The sequence below is a fragment of the Triturus cristatus genome, chromosome 11 (assembly GCF_964204655.1).
Source record: "Triturus cristatus chromosome 11, aTriCri1.1, whole genome shotgun sequence".
Taxonomy (NCBI): Eukaryota; Metazoa; Chordata; class Amphibia; order Caudata; family Salamandridae; genus Triturus; species Triturus cristatus.
This window is the reverse complement of record NC_140594.1, coordinates 134,452,710-134,466,478: the sequence shown is the minus strand read 5'-3', so window position 1 is coordinate 134,466,478 and position 13,769 is coordinate 134,452,710. Positions and strand designations below refer to the sequence as shown.

The 13,769-nt window shown below is 46.6% G+C and overlaps 1 protein-coding gene across 2 annotated transcripts in view; it reads right to left on the bottom strand.

Annotated features, from left to right (window-relative positions):
• GCN1 (GCN1 activator of EIF2AK4) overlaps window positions 1–13,769 on the bottom strand; it is a 693,936-nt gene that overhangs the window by 233,468 nt on the left and 446,699 nt on the right. For both annotated transcript variants that reach the window (XM_085633485.1, XM_085633484.1), the window contains exons 31-37: window positions 10,516–10,586; window positions 10,090–10,255; window positions 7,867–8,061; window positions 7,309–7,555; window positions 6,879–7,000; window positions 6,613–6,727; window positions 5,905–6,084 (exon numbers count right to left, since the gene is read on the bottom strand). In XM_085633485.1, coding sequence (XP_085489611.1) covers window positions 5,905–6,084; window positions 6,613–6,727; window positions 6,879–7,000; window positions 7,309–7,555; window positions 7,867–8,061; window positions 10,090–10,255; window positions 10,516–10,586 — 1,096 coding nt within the window. The remainder of the gene's footprint in view (window positions 1–5,904; window positions 6,085–6,612; window positions 6,728–6,878; window positions 7,001–7,308; window positions 7,556–7,866; window positions 8,062–10,089; window positions 10,256–10,515; window positions 10,587–13,769) is intronic.

The following is a 13,769-nucleotide window of genomic DNA, read 5'->3' as shown; positions in this document are numbered from 1 at the left end:
TTCTTGAAAACAGAGACAAAAAGTCCCAAAAACTCAGTCAAAATGTGACTGGGGTACCGCTCTCTCCGGATCTGCGCTTTCTGGCGTGGAAAAAGAAAGAACTGACGTCAGCGCGCGTGGGCGTGTCTAAGTAGCTCCAGCGACGTCATCTCGGCGACTACAACGCCAGCGACAGGAGCGGAGCCGTACGATGACACCTACCGACTAACGCACAAGTTCCTACTTGTGTAGCGATATATCTGTAAGAGTCATTAGTGATAGATTCCTTACCTTAGAATATCCACAGGCATCAGACTGGATCCAGAAAGTTTTTAGTCAGCAGTACCCCTGCACGTCAGAAGATGGCGTTGTGAGGCTACCTTCCGACACGCAGGGGTATTGCTGACGAAAACCTTTCCGGATCCAGTCTGTCGTCTGGGGATATTCTAAGGTAAGGAATCTATCACTAACGTGTCTCTTTCAGATACAGTTTCTATATGGTAGGTATATGCAGAGCATGTGATCTACACCAGCACATTCTACAAACGCAACTGTTTTGTTTTATTAATGCACTTAGTACAAGCTAGATAGTACATTAGAGTTCTGGTAACATCTAGAGCATGGGTACTCACAAACTTTCTCTTGGGGGCCAAATTTACAGTGTGGTTTGTGGCCGAGGGCCGCACCGGTGGGGGCGGGGTCAGAGGGGGAGGGGCGGGGCTAAAGCAAAAAAAATTGTGACCATGCGGTTGAACACAGGTCCCTGCAGCGGACGCCTTCGTCCACTGAGCCACCAGACCCGGCATACACACATACATCTATCTATCCATCCCTATCTCCCTCCCTCCCTCCCTCGCTCCCCTCTCCCTACCCCCTCCCTCGTCTCTCTCCCCCCGTCTCTCTCCCCCCCGTCTCTCTCTCCCCCGTCTCTCTCTCCCCCGTCTCTCTCTCCCCCGTCTCTCTCTCTCCCCCGTCTCTCTCTCTCCCCCGTCTCTCTCTCTCCCCCCCGTCTCTCTCTCTCTCCCCCCGTCTCTCTCTCTCCCCCGTCTCTCTCTCTCCCCCCGTCTCTCTCTCTCCCCCCGTCTCTCTCTCTCCCCCGTCTCTCTCTCTCCCCCGTCTCTCTCTCTCTCCCCCGTCTCTCTCTCTCCCCCGTCTCTCTCTCTCCCCCGTCTCTCTCTCTCTCCCGTCTCTCTCTCTCTCCACGTCTCTCTCTCTCTCTCCACGTCTCTCTCTCTCTCTCCACGTCTCTCTCTCTCTCTCCACGTCTCTCTCTCTCTCTCCACGTCTCTCTCTCTCTCTCCACGTCCGTCTCTCTCTCTCCACGTCCGTCTCTCTCTCTCCACGTCCGTCTCTCTCTCTCCACGTCCGTCTCTCTCTCCACGTCCGTCTCTCTCTCCACGTCCGTCTCTCTCTCCACGTCCGTCTCTCTCTCCACGTCCGTCTCTCTCTCCACGTCCGTCTCTCTCTCCACGTCCGTCTCTCTCTCCACGTCCGTCTCTCTCTCCACGTCCGTCTCTCTCTCCACGTCCGTCTCTCTCTCCACGTCCGTCTCTCTCTCCACGTCCGTCTCTCTCTCCACGTCCGTCTCTCTCTCCACGTCCGTCTCTCTCTCCACGTCCGTCTCTCCACGTCTCTCTCTCCACGTCTCTCTCTCCCCGTCTCTCTCTCCCCGTCTCTCTCTCCCCGTCTCTCTCTCCCCGTCTCTCTCTCCCCGTCTCTCTCTCCCCGTCTCTCTCTCCCCGTCTCTCTCTCCCCGTCTCTCTCTCCCCGTCTCTCTCTCCCCGTCTCTCTCTCCCCGTCTCTCTCTCCCCGTCTCTCTCTCCCCGTCTCTCTCTCCCCGTCTCTCTCTCCCCGTCTCTCTCTCCCCGTCTCTCTCTCCCCGTCTCTCTCCCTCCTCCCTCTCTGTCTCCCTCCCAGTCTCTCTCCCTCCCTCCATCTCCCTCCCTCCATCTCCCTCCCTCCGTCTCCCTCCCTCCCTCCGTCTCCCTCCCTCCGTCTCCCTCCCTCCGTCTCCCTCCCTCCGTCTCCCTCCCTCCGTCTCCCTCCATCCGTCTCCCTCCATCCGTCTCCCTCCCTCCGTCTCCCTCCCTCCGTCTCCCTCCCTCCGTCTCCCTCCCTCCGTCTCCCTCCCTCTGTCTCCCTCCCTCTGTCTCTGTCTCCCTCCCTCTATCTCTCCCGGTCTCTCTCCCTCACTGTCTCCCTCCCTCCATATCCACCTCCCTGTCTGTCTCTGTCTCCCTTCCTCTCCCTCCCATCTTCCCACCTCTCCCTCGGTCTCCCTCCCTCTGTCTCCCCCAGACTGCGCCTCTGTCTCCCTCTCTCTGTCACCCTCTGTCAACCTCTGTCTCCCTCCCTCTCCCTCTGTCTTCCTCTCCCTCCCTCCATCACCCTCTGTCATCTCACCCCCTGTGTGTGTGTGTCAGCCCTCGGCCCGGGCTGAGACAGCTTCCCAGCGCTCGCACACAGCCCCACTGAGACAGCTTCCCAGCGCACACACAGCTGCACCCGGGTACTTCACAGATCTTTAAAAGACCATTTAGATGTTAATAAAGCTTTGTTGTATTTCACCTCTTAGGCCCCTGCATCTCCACTTTGACAATCACTGGAATCCCCCGGCCCCACAGAGCAGAGTCTCAGAGTCCGGGCTGCTGCACCCGGCAGTGTTTGCAAATTTTTTTTTACAACACAGCCAGGTAGGATGTCTGCAAGGTCCGCGGGCCGCCAAGGAAGGCTTGCCAGGCCGCTGGCGGCCCGCGGGCCGTACTATGAGTAACTGTGATCTAGAGTGTATAAAATCCTTTTTGCAGTCAATTGTGACTAGGAAAAAAATCAAGGCAATTCAATAGACAGTTAACATGGAAAGGATTGACACATTTAGGCAAAAACTAGGGATGTGTTCTGACAGCGTTATGACCCTGAACAAACATTCATCCACTGGCAATGCTTGAAATTGTGCATATGAGAGTGATGGCAACAAGAAACACCACCCTCCATGGCAAAAAAGTTTGTGTTTACTAATGGGGGTGCTTAAAGAGAGAGACACCCCCTTATGTCTAATTAGAACAATATTAAAATTCCACGAAGGCAAAGGAGATAATCAATGTGAATAACCCGTTTTAATTCTTTCATGAACACCTTAATGATTAATATTAGGATTATAATTTGACACTTTAAGGGATACCTGAACAGTTTTGCTAGTATTGGAAGGTGGAAGACTTCAGGTTTCTTCTAGGGCATTTTCTTTGTCAAGGCATGGTGCTCGCAGGGCAGTTTCTTGGTTTTGAGCCAAGACTCTGTTCAAGGTTGGAACTCAGAGGGAAGATCTGCAGTACTGAAAGGTGCAGTATGCACCCGCAGCTATGAGGCATGGACCTGGCTTTAGTAATAGAAACCCAAGGTGTGGTCTTAGCCCTGGGTACGTGTGTCGTGGAGGACCCTGGAGAGTCGTCTCTTGAGTCGGAGTCATCAGAGGAGACATTATATGGGACTCCTCGCATGCATGGCTTTGGGAGTACCGAATGGGCCTCCCTTTGTCCAAAAAGTGGGCTCCTTTGACTTTCTTAGCTATAATGGTGAATGGTGACGAGGTAGACTCATTGCTGCACTGGAGATAATGTACCCAACGCAATTAACATTGATACTGAATAGTTTTCTTCGAACCAAAGTCTTTATAAGCGGAACAGGCACTTTTGTTGTGGTCTCTCAGTGGACAGAGGTTACAAACCTGTTAATGGTTCGACCATAGCAGTTTGATTGTATGAAGGAGCAGAAATGAAAAGGCGTATTCCCCATACACTCTCCCTACATGCAGTGGCGGCAGGCATGGATCGAGAGTGGCAGAGCGAGGGCAGGATGCAGCTCAAAAGATCTAATGGGTTCCAATAGAGTGATAACATAAATGTTGAGCAATGTAGGTGAGAGAGATGACCCTTGTGGAAAAAAGGATCAGATGTGAATTCTCCAAAGGACACCCTTTATTCTCGGTTTGACAAAAATGATTGGAGGATCGCCAGGGCTACACCTCTAATACCGACACTCTCCAGCCGTCCTACAAGCATAGAATGATGCACCGTATCAAATGCGGCTGAGAAGTCGAGAAGTATCAATGCAGCCCTATCTTCCTGAACCACCAATCTACATATCTCCTCTGTCGCAATCAATAATGCTGACTTTGTGCAATTATGGGGTCTGAAACCGTGTTGATGAGGATCTAGAACATCATGTGTGTCCAGATAGTCCCCAAGTTCCTCATTAATGGCTTTTTCTAATATCTTTGCAGGAAGAAAGAGCCTTGAGATAGGGACCAGCAAGACCAAGGGGGCCAACACGGTGACCCCTCAGCTGACTCCGGCAGAGGTAGTGAGGGTGATGTGTGTTAGGATGGCAGTAGAGTTGGTGGAGTACCATAGGGGGGAGGGCAGTTTCACCCGTCTTTACGTACTGGGATGCGAAGGGGCCTGTGGGTTCCTTCCCTAAGACAAGCCCAATCTTAAGAGGCAGTGTCTGTTGGCTTCGGTGGAAGTGGTATAGCCAACATTTTGCTGGTGCCAGAATGAATAAAGAGGCGATTCTGTTTGGCATTAAACTCTTCTTGAAGCATTTGAAGGATTAGACGCTCTGATTCCCCAAAACAGATGGTCGTCAGTACTTTCAGCATTGATGCAGCCTTCAGAGTGGACAGATATCTGTGGTTCTTCTTCGGATCTGAAGCCATCTCCCAGTGCTGACTGGCGTCCAAAGACAGCAGACGCCCTGGAAGTGTCAGTCTTTTGTGGATAAGACTCAACGCCCTTGGGATCGTTGCTCTGCCTTGGTGTGAGGCCTCTTGTGAACATCCAGTGAGTTTCGACTCAGCGCACACTTATGACCCTGAGTGTGGTCTTCATTCGAGGGCTGCTGGTCTTAGCTGCCGGCAAGGATTCCTCTCCGCCCTCAGGTTTGAAGGCACAGGAGAAGATGGCCGGAGGACCCGTCATCCTCTACTTCCTCAGTGCTGAATGGGTCTTGTTCGCCAAAGATGTCAGGGACGTCAGAGAAAGACTGTTGATGCATCTTGCAGTGCGCCCAAAGTCTCTCCCTTTGGTACAGTAAGGTCTTTTTCAAGCCTAAGGTGAGGCAGGATTCCCAGGAAGCGGCATCCTGGCATGGGGACAGACCTCGTGATGGTCCGACCAACGGGCACTTAGTGTGGCACCGGGGGCAGGTCTTTTAGGGCATCCATTCTAGCACCCTTAAAGGGTCCACATTCTTCGGTAGTAAAAGCGGCCCTCGAAGGGCCCTGGCGAGCAGGGACTTGGGTCGCTAGGCATCAGTCTTCAGAGGATGACTGATGAAGAAAACAAAGTAAGCTTGGACTAGTTTTTCATAGTGCTTGGTGTTAAAATCCCCAAAAAACAGGTGAAAAATGCTGAATCACGGAGCCAAGTCAGTATAAGTCAGAACACGATGGCAGAAAAAGACAGTATAACATGGATTCGGTGAACATGCACTTTGGCCACTAAGGCAGGAGCCGCACTGCATCCCATGACTTCGAAGAAAAACAACCTGCAAACATCCGAGCCAAACACTAGATGCCAGGAGTACACAGAGCATGTGTATCAACAGCCACACATGCTGCGAACAGACATTTATAGTTTGAAGTAACTATCACTGTCATACTTGGTTAAAAGATTATGACTTTCATTTGTAAATTTCACATTTGCTTTCTTCCTTTGATCAACAGCATGTTACACACATCAAAATGTAGACATTCCACTTGTGAAGCTAGATGCAACAGTTCCTTTTTCAGTAATATTAATTGACCAGAACAAGAATAGGAATAATGTGCTGGACAGTGTTCCAGAGATTATAAACAAGAAAATTCACACAACAAATAATGCAAACTTGGATTTCCTCTACCAGGCTACAAACTCCTATTAAACTTACCCAAAATCTCTGGGTTTCTGATGACAGACCCAATCTGTCTGAGAGCTTGCTGTCCAGCCTTCTGCACTTTAACATGGGAGTCTGTCAATACTTCAGTGAGCTTTGGCACAATATTTGGCAAGCAAGAGGAAAGTTGCTTTGGTGCACAGTAAGCCATAGCACCCAGTAATTCCACCGATCCTATGCAAGAATCACAATTACATTAGGAATAAAAAAAACAAGATATGAGAAGATCAGCAGCATTGTTGTGGACTGGACTGAGAAACAGAGTGTTAAGGATGATGAAATGGACAGATTATGAGAAGGACCACATTATTGCATCAAGACTTAAGAAGAAGAAACACAAATAGGAAGTGAAGTCGATATTACTGGATAGCAAAGGAGGTTTGTAGTGTTCATTTTATAAAGAGAAGTATGACTAGGAACAGTGGTGTGAAGTATGGATGTGGCAAGCATAATAAAAGCAACATACATCAGCAATGATGCTTAGATTAGAGTAGATGTTTCTTTATTGAGAGGCTTCGAAAGGAACAGTGTGTAAAGAAAGGATGTGGTGCATATATACCACTAGCAAGACCACAGACTTACATCAGATTACACCTACCAAAGTGTAAACAAATGGAAATTGGGTATACAACATGGAATACTTGGATTTAGAAGCCTTACAATGAAATGGGAAAAAGAGAAGCAACTTGAATGTCTCTGTACCAGCTTTAGTCCGCCACGATTCTTGCTCCAGTGCTTCCAATAGTGATGGAAGCACAAGCTTCACACCATGGGCACTCAAGTTGCTCATCACAGCCTTGGCACATTCATCTGCTGCCTATAAAATATAAAACCTGGGGTGTTGAATTTTTCACTGAAGAGCAGAGTTGCCAAACATACAAGATGCATGACAAATGGCAATTGCAGAAGTTATCTTTAATAGCAAGACAAACAAGCAGGGTAAAAATTGAATCATAACTCATACTCACCTCTCGCACATACTGGTTCCCATCGCCAAAGCAGAGAAGTAGATGAGGTAACACATGAACCACATAAGGTTCAAACAGTTTCCCTAACATATTGCAGAGCATCTCGAAGGCAAAAAGAGCCCCTGTAGAAAGAATGTCAGCTACTGAGTCGCACAGAAAACCACAATTTGACGAGGCCAGAAACACATGATGCAAAAACTCTAGAAAGTACATCATTCAAAACAGTGAGAGCCAAAGAAGAAGGTGGAAATGGTTAGAGAACACTATCAGAGACAAGTATGCAATACACAGCTATGTTCATTGTGGAATGTTATAATAAAAGATAAAGAGGATAGATATAGGGCTCCATTAACTAAATCATGCCAAGTGGATGGGGGAAACTGGTGCAAATCCTAATTGAAAAATAAAAGTGACAATTGCCAATCCTAACCTTCTCGACGCCTGAAGTTCTTCTTATCCTGGATGGCATCTGTGAGCTTCACCATCACCTCTTGTTGCTTTAAGGACAGGATGCCGAGGCCCTTCACCAAGCCTGCCAAGCCATAAGCTGCCCCTTTGCGTTCAGCATACTTATCAGACTCCAACAGCAATTCCATTAGCTTCTGAATCATTCCTCCAGCATCTTCCTTAATTGCAGGTACGAGCGGAGGCAAGCAACTGGCAACAGATTCTTGAACCTACAGAATGCCAGACTGTTTATCAGCAGTAGTATCTGCAAACGCAATTTCCCTTTCACATTCACCCACTCAATCAATGCACATTAAATAGTGGTTATGTCACCTGTCCTGTGTTCCATCACAAATGAGTCACATTTACCAGTGATGATGTCCTGTTCAGTACCTCTAACAGAAGGAACTTTTAATGTTTAATAGAAACCATTAATTAAGCATGCAATAGCTCCATCCGCAAATCTGCTCTCCATTGTGTACTTTTGCAACTTTTTTTGCATAATGCCACTTTTTACCAAATGTTTTGTGGAAGGAGATACCTGCTGAGAAGGAGTTGAGAGTGCAGTGATCAGTTTGGCAACGATTGGCTTCACTTTGGGGTCACTCTTGTCCAAATGCTTTGCCAACGATCCCATGAGAATAACCACACTCTGGCGTACTGCATCATAACTGGCATCATTGGGAGCATTCTTCAGAAATTCTTCAAACACCGGTAAAAGAGAACTAACACTGTCCTGAAAGAGAAATGACCAGTGACAGTGGTTTGTTGACAACAGCAGATCAAAATTAAGCGAGTTCATAGAAGATCTGTATAGCACATAAAGGAAAGGAAGCAGAGGTGGCATGGTCAGTTAGGACAAGTCCAGACTGAAGGATGATGGCTGTGTAAAAAGCATGAGAAAGAATGTATGATTGGGTGCTGAGATGAGGCGTGAACTTCTCTGATTAGAAGTGCACACAAAAGGGTAATAAGTTAGGGAAGTAGGGAAAGCGAGGGAAGGTAGGTCAAGATGAAAGACTCTCGGATTCATTCAAGGGTAAATCGGTCAACTAACAGATCTAAGCAGAGCAATGACAGAGTAAACCATGGGAAAAGAAATATGTGAATCTATTGTTGGAGGTAATGGTAGAAAATCCACTAACCCTTTTCCACAACTGGCCTACTGTATGGACAATAAATAACAGAGAAGAAGATTTAGAGTGTAAAAGTACCCTACCATGCGACCCTTTTTCAAATGATCTATACCTTCTATCCCGTGTGCAGTATACTTTACATAATGAGTGATATTGCATTTCACAAGTACATCATAACATTCAGTAACATAAAGTCTACACAGAGTAAAACTGAGAACTTGGTTTAATGGCACTTCCAATCAGAATCCAAGACTGATAAAATACCTCCTCAGCCTCTGCCCAAGAAGCACAACTTTAACACACCCATGGCAAATTCCAATCAACTATTTAAACACACCTGTACTCTTGCAAAGCCCTTAGAGCACACAGATTGCTTAAGCCAAAATTGTCCACCCTTCAGTGAAACTGACCCTATTCATCAAGTCAACCTGAACCATCTGCCTAAAAAACACACAACATAAATATTTAACGATAGGTCAGATCTGCAATGCTTTACAGTAATGCTGCCAGAAACCTCACTGCAATAGTTTAAAAAATATATATTTCTAAAGCAGATCTCCATAATCCGCTTGGAGAATCAGAAATCTATCGGCAAATTTATTACTGGTTATAGAACCAAAGGTCACAAAAATCTAAAAACCAAAAAGTCTTTGCCGGTGCCCTACCAAAAGCTGAACTGAATGTGTTCCCCAGTCCACTGACTTTCAAATGGCTCTTTCACATACACTAGTCATGCAATATAAAGATCAACAGTTGAGTTCTAGTTTGAGCTAAATTTAGATATCAGCTCATCTTCATGTCTAGAAGTAGTAGAACGCTCCCACCTTAAAACTCATGGCTCATCCCACGTATTCAACATTAGATGCAATTTCAAAAAGAATTTAAAGACCTGCTTTTATACCAAAGCACTCCCTTTGTTGATTGCAATCTTGTAGGTTAAGTGAAAAGATGAGCGCTCAATAAAATATTCTGACAAAATCAGAATTACCAAGACAAGCAACTCAGCTGCTGGTTACAATCTTTATATTGCAAAGGCCGTTTAGCAAAGTTTACAGACTTGCACGAATTGAAAGGAGTCCTAGAGATAGCATATGAAACACACAAAAAATTCTATCCATATGTATATATTGTGAGTGGATTAAAAATCAACTCCTTTGTCAATACGGACACTGCCACTATCTGAAGTACCAGAAAGGAACCAATGTAAACACCGTTACAAGTTATTAGAATAGTTCACCACCCCAACCAATCTCATGGCAAAAGTAGCAAGATACATAAAAGAAAGGCATACTATTGCCGCACGTGTAACTGTTCATAATGTATATTGTATTTATTTATAGTACAGAAAAGTATGTTCACTCCACATAATATGACCTAACAGTTGTGTTGCATAAAAGTCTTTATACAGTGATGCACTTTTATGGGAGGCATAATCTGTGTTCATTATAGGTGCATCTTACAAAGACAGAGAAAAGTACAGTAGCTCATTGAGAAGTTCAGTTTAAAACTTTCTTTTTCTCTTAGAAGAATTGGTGAAGTTTGTACTTAGTCTAACGTACAATCATGAGACAATTCATCAGGTGTTGTTTAACTGCTAGTGTTGTTTAACTGCTGGTGCCAATCCTTACCTTGCCATGGGTATTGAGGGCTGAAAGAGCTGCATCCAGCATGCACTTCCTGACCTCAGGGTATCGATCATTGAGGGCTTCTGGCACAAAGAACTGAAAGAGAGGCTTCACCTGAGAGCCATCCAGGTACTGAGAAAGCTTGTTCAAGGCAAGGGCGATGCCACACCTGGAAAAACAAAGTAGAGAATCTAACATCTTTAGGCTGAAAGAGACTTTTGAAACACACTTGCACTGCGAGTGCAGTTTCACCTCCACAGTACAAGGCAACCTTTTGAAGACCTTTGTGTGTGTGGTGTCTTATTCTCTGTCCAGCCAAAACGGGTGAGCAGTACCAAGGTCATCAACTACCTATACAAACAGCACACTGGTTCTTCATCAAAGGCTCCAATAAGCATACTCAAGAGTGAAATGCATGACAGCACATACCTGGCTTCCCACTGGTCTGGCGGAGATTCAGAAATGACACGCCCAAGAGCATCAAGCACTGGTGGAGGCCGCTGTGAAATTCAAATTTTAACACATCTCAGTCAAGCATATACAGTACTGGAGACGAGGACAGTAGAAAACAAACTTAGTTAAACACTCTGAGCACCCAAAAAAAACTGTAAAATTAATCCCAATTACAAATATCAGAACCAAGAGTAAATGGAAGTGTGAGGAAAATATCAAAGGCGTTACTCTACAAACATCTTTGTACTGCAGGACAACAGCTGCTAAACACAAAGCCAAATGCTAGAAGTGTGCAGAGGCCAGTGAATGTTAACCACAAGCTCTCCTCATCAAAAGCACACAAAAAAGGCCACAGCACACTGCACACAAGTTCTACAACAGATAGCACCAGTGGCAAGCCTTAGCAAAAGCAAAAACTAGACTGCCTGATTAAAAAAAATATATAGGCAACTGGGTGTATCTATTGAACTGTTTCCTTCTTGATATTAGAACACATCACTTCTATCCCTCAGCATTAATATGCAAATTGTAGCTCAGAGCACCACATTTGTTTCCTTTAACGTAGAACAGAGAGAAGCTGGTTTCTTCCCAATTCAGCTACTTATCAACTTTGTTTGTACATTTACCTGCTCTTTATTCTACTCCCACTGCTCTCTGCTAATGTGTGTGTTTGAAGGTTTTTGTGTTGTATTTAACTAGTCTCTACTCAAAGAAACAGAATGTGTGTGTGACTGTGTGCGTTCACTTGTGAAAGAGTTTGCGATAGCCAATATTGTATGCAAACTGTGGAAACTGATGTAGCAAAAAGGAGGCATTTTGTGTGGTATTTTTATTTATGTTTTATGATTTGAATATTGATTGTGTGGTTCCCAGTGAAATCAAAATGAACTTGAATTGAACTATGTTTGCACAATCTTGCTTTTTTCATAGATGGTCTATGCAGGAAACTGGGTTTGTGTTGTATTACCTCCCACGTTTTGCCCCTTTTTTAGCTAATAGATGCTGGTTTTCAACTCTGAAAGTACACTAACCAGACCTCAATGGCATTGCTCTGTAGGAAGCTGGCTCTGTATATACTATACCAAAGTGAGGTATACTGGATACAAGAATACTGCAGTGGGACATTGCCTGTAAACAGGTAAGTAAAAGCATTTTTGTTATTTAGTTACAGTTTTAAAGGGTTTCTTAGATTTTCTAACTCCACACTTAGAAACTTCTCACAGAAAACCAGTCAATGTTATCCTATGGAGGAAAATAGGGTTATCGGTTCAACGGCAAGTATTCGGTTGTAGGAGTTGGTATTCTGGGGGTAGACTCAGGGGTCCCCCAGGGTCAAGGATGCACTCTTGTTACACCTTCAGTAGCACTAGGGCGGCCGGGTGCTGAGGCCCAATGTTATCCAATGAGGGATAGGGGGCCTCTGGTTGGTGGCTGCGGACTACCAGACTACTGGGTAGTGGGAGCAAAGCTCCTGGACTTAAGCTCAGGGCAAATGGGGGTTCAAACCAGCACAAAAGGTGCACCCTCAGCGGCACTGGTGCAGAGTGCTGTTTTGGCATCAGGTGCCCTGTACCTTTCAATGGTGAGTCTCTGGTTTGCAAATACACTGCATGCTCGGGTACGAAGGTCTTCAGGGTGCGACCACCCCACTTGGATAGGTAAGTTGGGATGCTGGGGTTTGGTTAGGCACAGTCGGTTGGGTCACCCAAGGCCGTGGAGCATCGGGTGCAGGGGTGCCTTTTAGGGTCGACCTTCCTACCAGCTCCTGGTTACGGTTGGGGGGACCTTCTGGTTTGAGGCTGCAGGTGTCGGCTGGAGGCAGGTCTGGGGTCACCGGATCTTGAGTCAGGCTCGCTAGAGAAACATCCTCTTGGTGTTGCGCCAGTCGAACTCGGGCTGTGGGCGTCACATGCAGACTCAGGGACAATGGCGGACCTGGAGTCTGTTGGTGAACAAAGCCGGTGTTCATGAGAGACAGTCTTTTCTTTTGAAGGCAGGGCAGGTCCTCAGGGTTCTTGAGGCTGCTGGCTGCAGGACACAACAGAGTTTCGCTTGTGCAGGTTCAAGGTGACGACAGACCAGTAGGGCTGGGGCCAAGTCAGTAGGCATCCTCCTCTTGTTAGCTTGGGCACGGCTATTCGGTCCTTCTTTTCTTCTTCGGGTTTCTTGTCTGAGGAAGCAAGGTCTGGGGTGCCCCCTAATACTAGATTTAGTGGTGTTACAGGTAAGTAAAGGTTGGGACCAATTGGTCCCTTAATTAGGGTAGGTACACCCCCTAATATACCAGCCTCCAGTGGCCTTTCCCTGGTAGTTTGGGTCACCCCATCTGCAAGATGCCGGGGACAGAGTTGTACTTCACCTCGCCTCTCCCACCTAAGGGGTGGAGTTGGCAGAGGTGGGCACACCTCTCTTCCTCACTTGTTTTTCCCGCCGGTTCTCCCGTCCAAAGTGGGAGTCAGAACCAGTGGGGACCAGCTGCTGAAATCAGCAAGTGGCCTGGGGAAGCTCACAAAGGTGGCAAGCCTTTGAAGCTCCCCCTTCGTGGGACCAGCCCATCGGGCAGAAATTGCATCAGATTCTCTAGCTCATCGCAATGAGCCCTGTCGTAGCGAGGTAATAAAGCTTGCGCATTAGCAATGGGCCAATGATTGGCTGCTTGCAACGCTACTCTAAACAGTTGAAAGAATGCGTTTTTGTTATACAGGCGACTTTTAGCAAATATTTGTAAGTTTCAAAAATCGACTTAGAACTTCTGGCAAAAACCAGGCAATGTTATCCTATGGAGGAAAATCAAGTTATAGATAAGTACGGTTGTAATTACTTTTCAGGGTCAGTGCTGGGCACCAAGATCCATTCGTTTTCATAATTCGGCTGATTTTAGGTGAATATTTTAAAGTTTCAAAACTCCACACTTAGAAGAATTTCCAAGTGAAACCAGTCAATGTTACCCTATGGAAGAAAAGTGAGTTTTCGGCTTTTGGGTAAGTACTCGACTGGCACAGTTAAGGTTCTGGGCATAGACTCAGGGGTCTCCCAGGGTCAGGTAGGTACAGTTGTTACACCCTCAGCGGCACAGGAGCAGCCGGGTGCAGAGAGTTAGGCCCAATGTTATCCTATGGTGGGTCTTTGGTTGGTGGCTGCTGGCAAGCAGGCCACGTGGCTGTGGGTGCTGGGCTCCTGGTCACTTGCTCAGGGCAAATGGGGAAGTAGATTAGGATAGAGGTTGCACT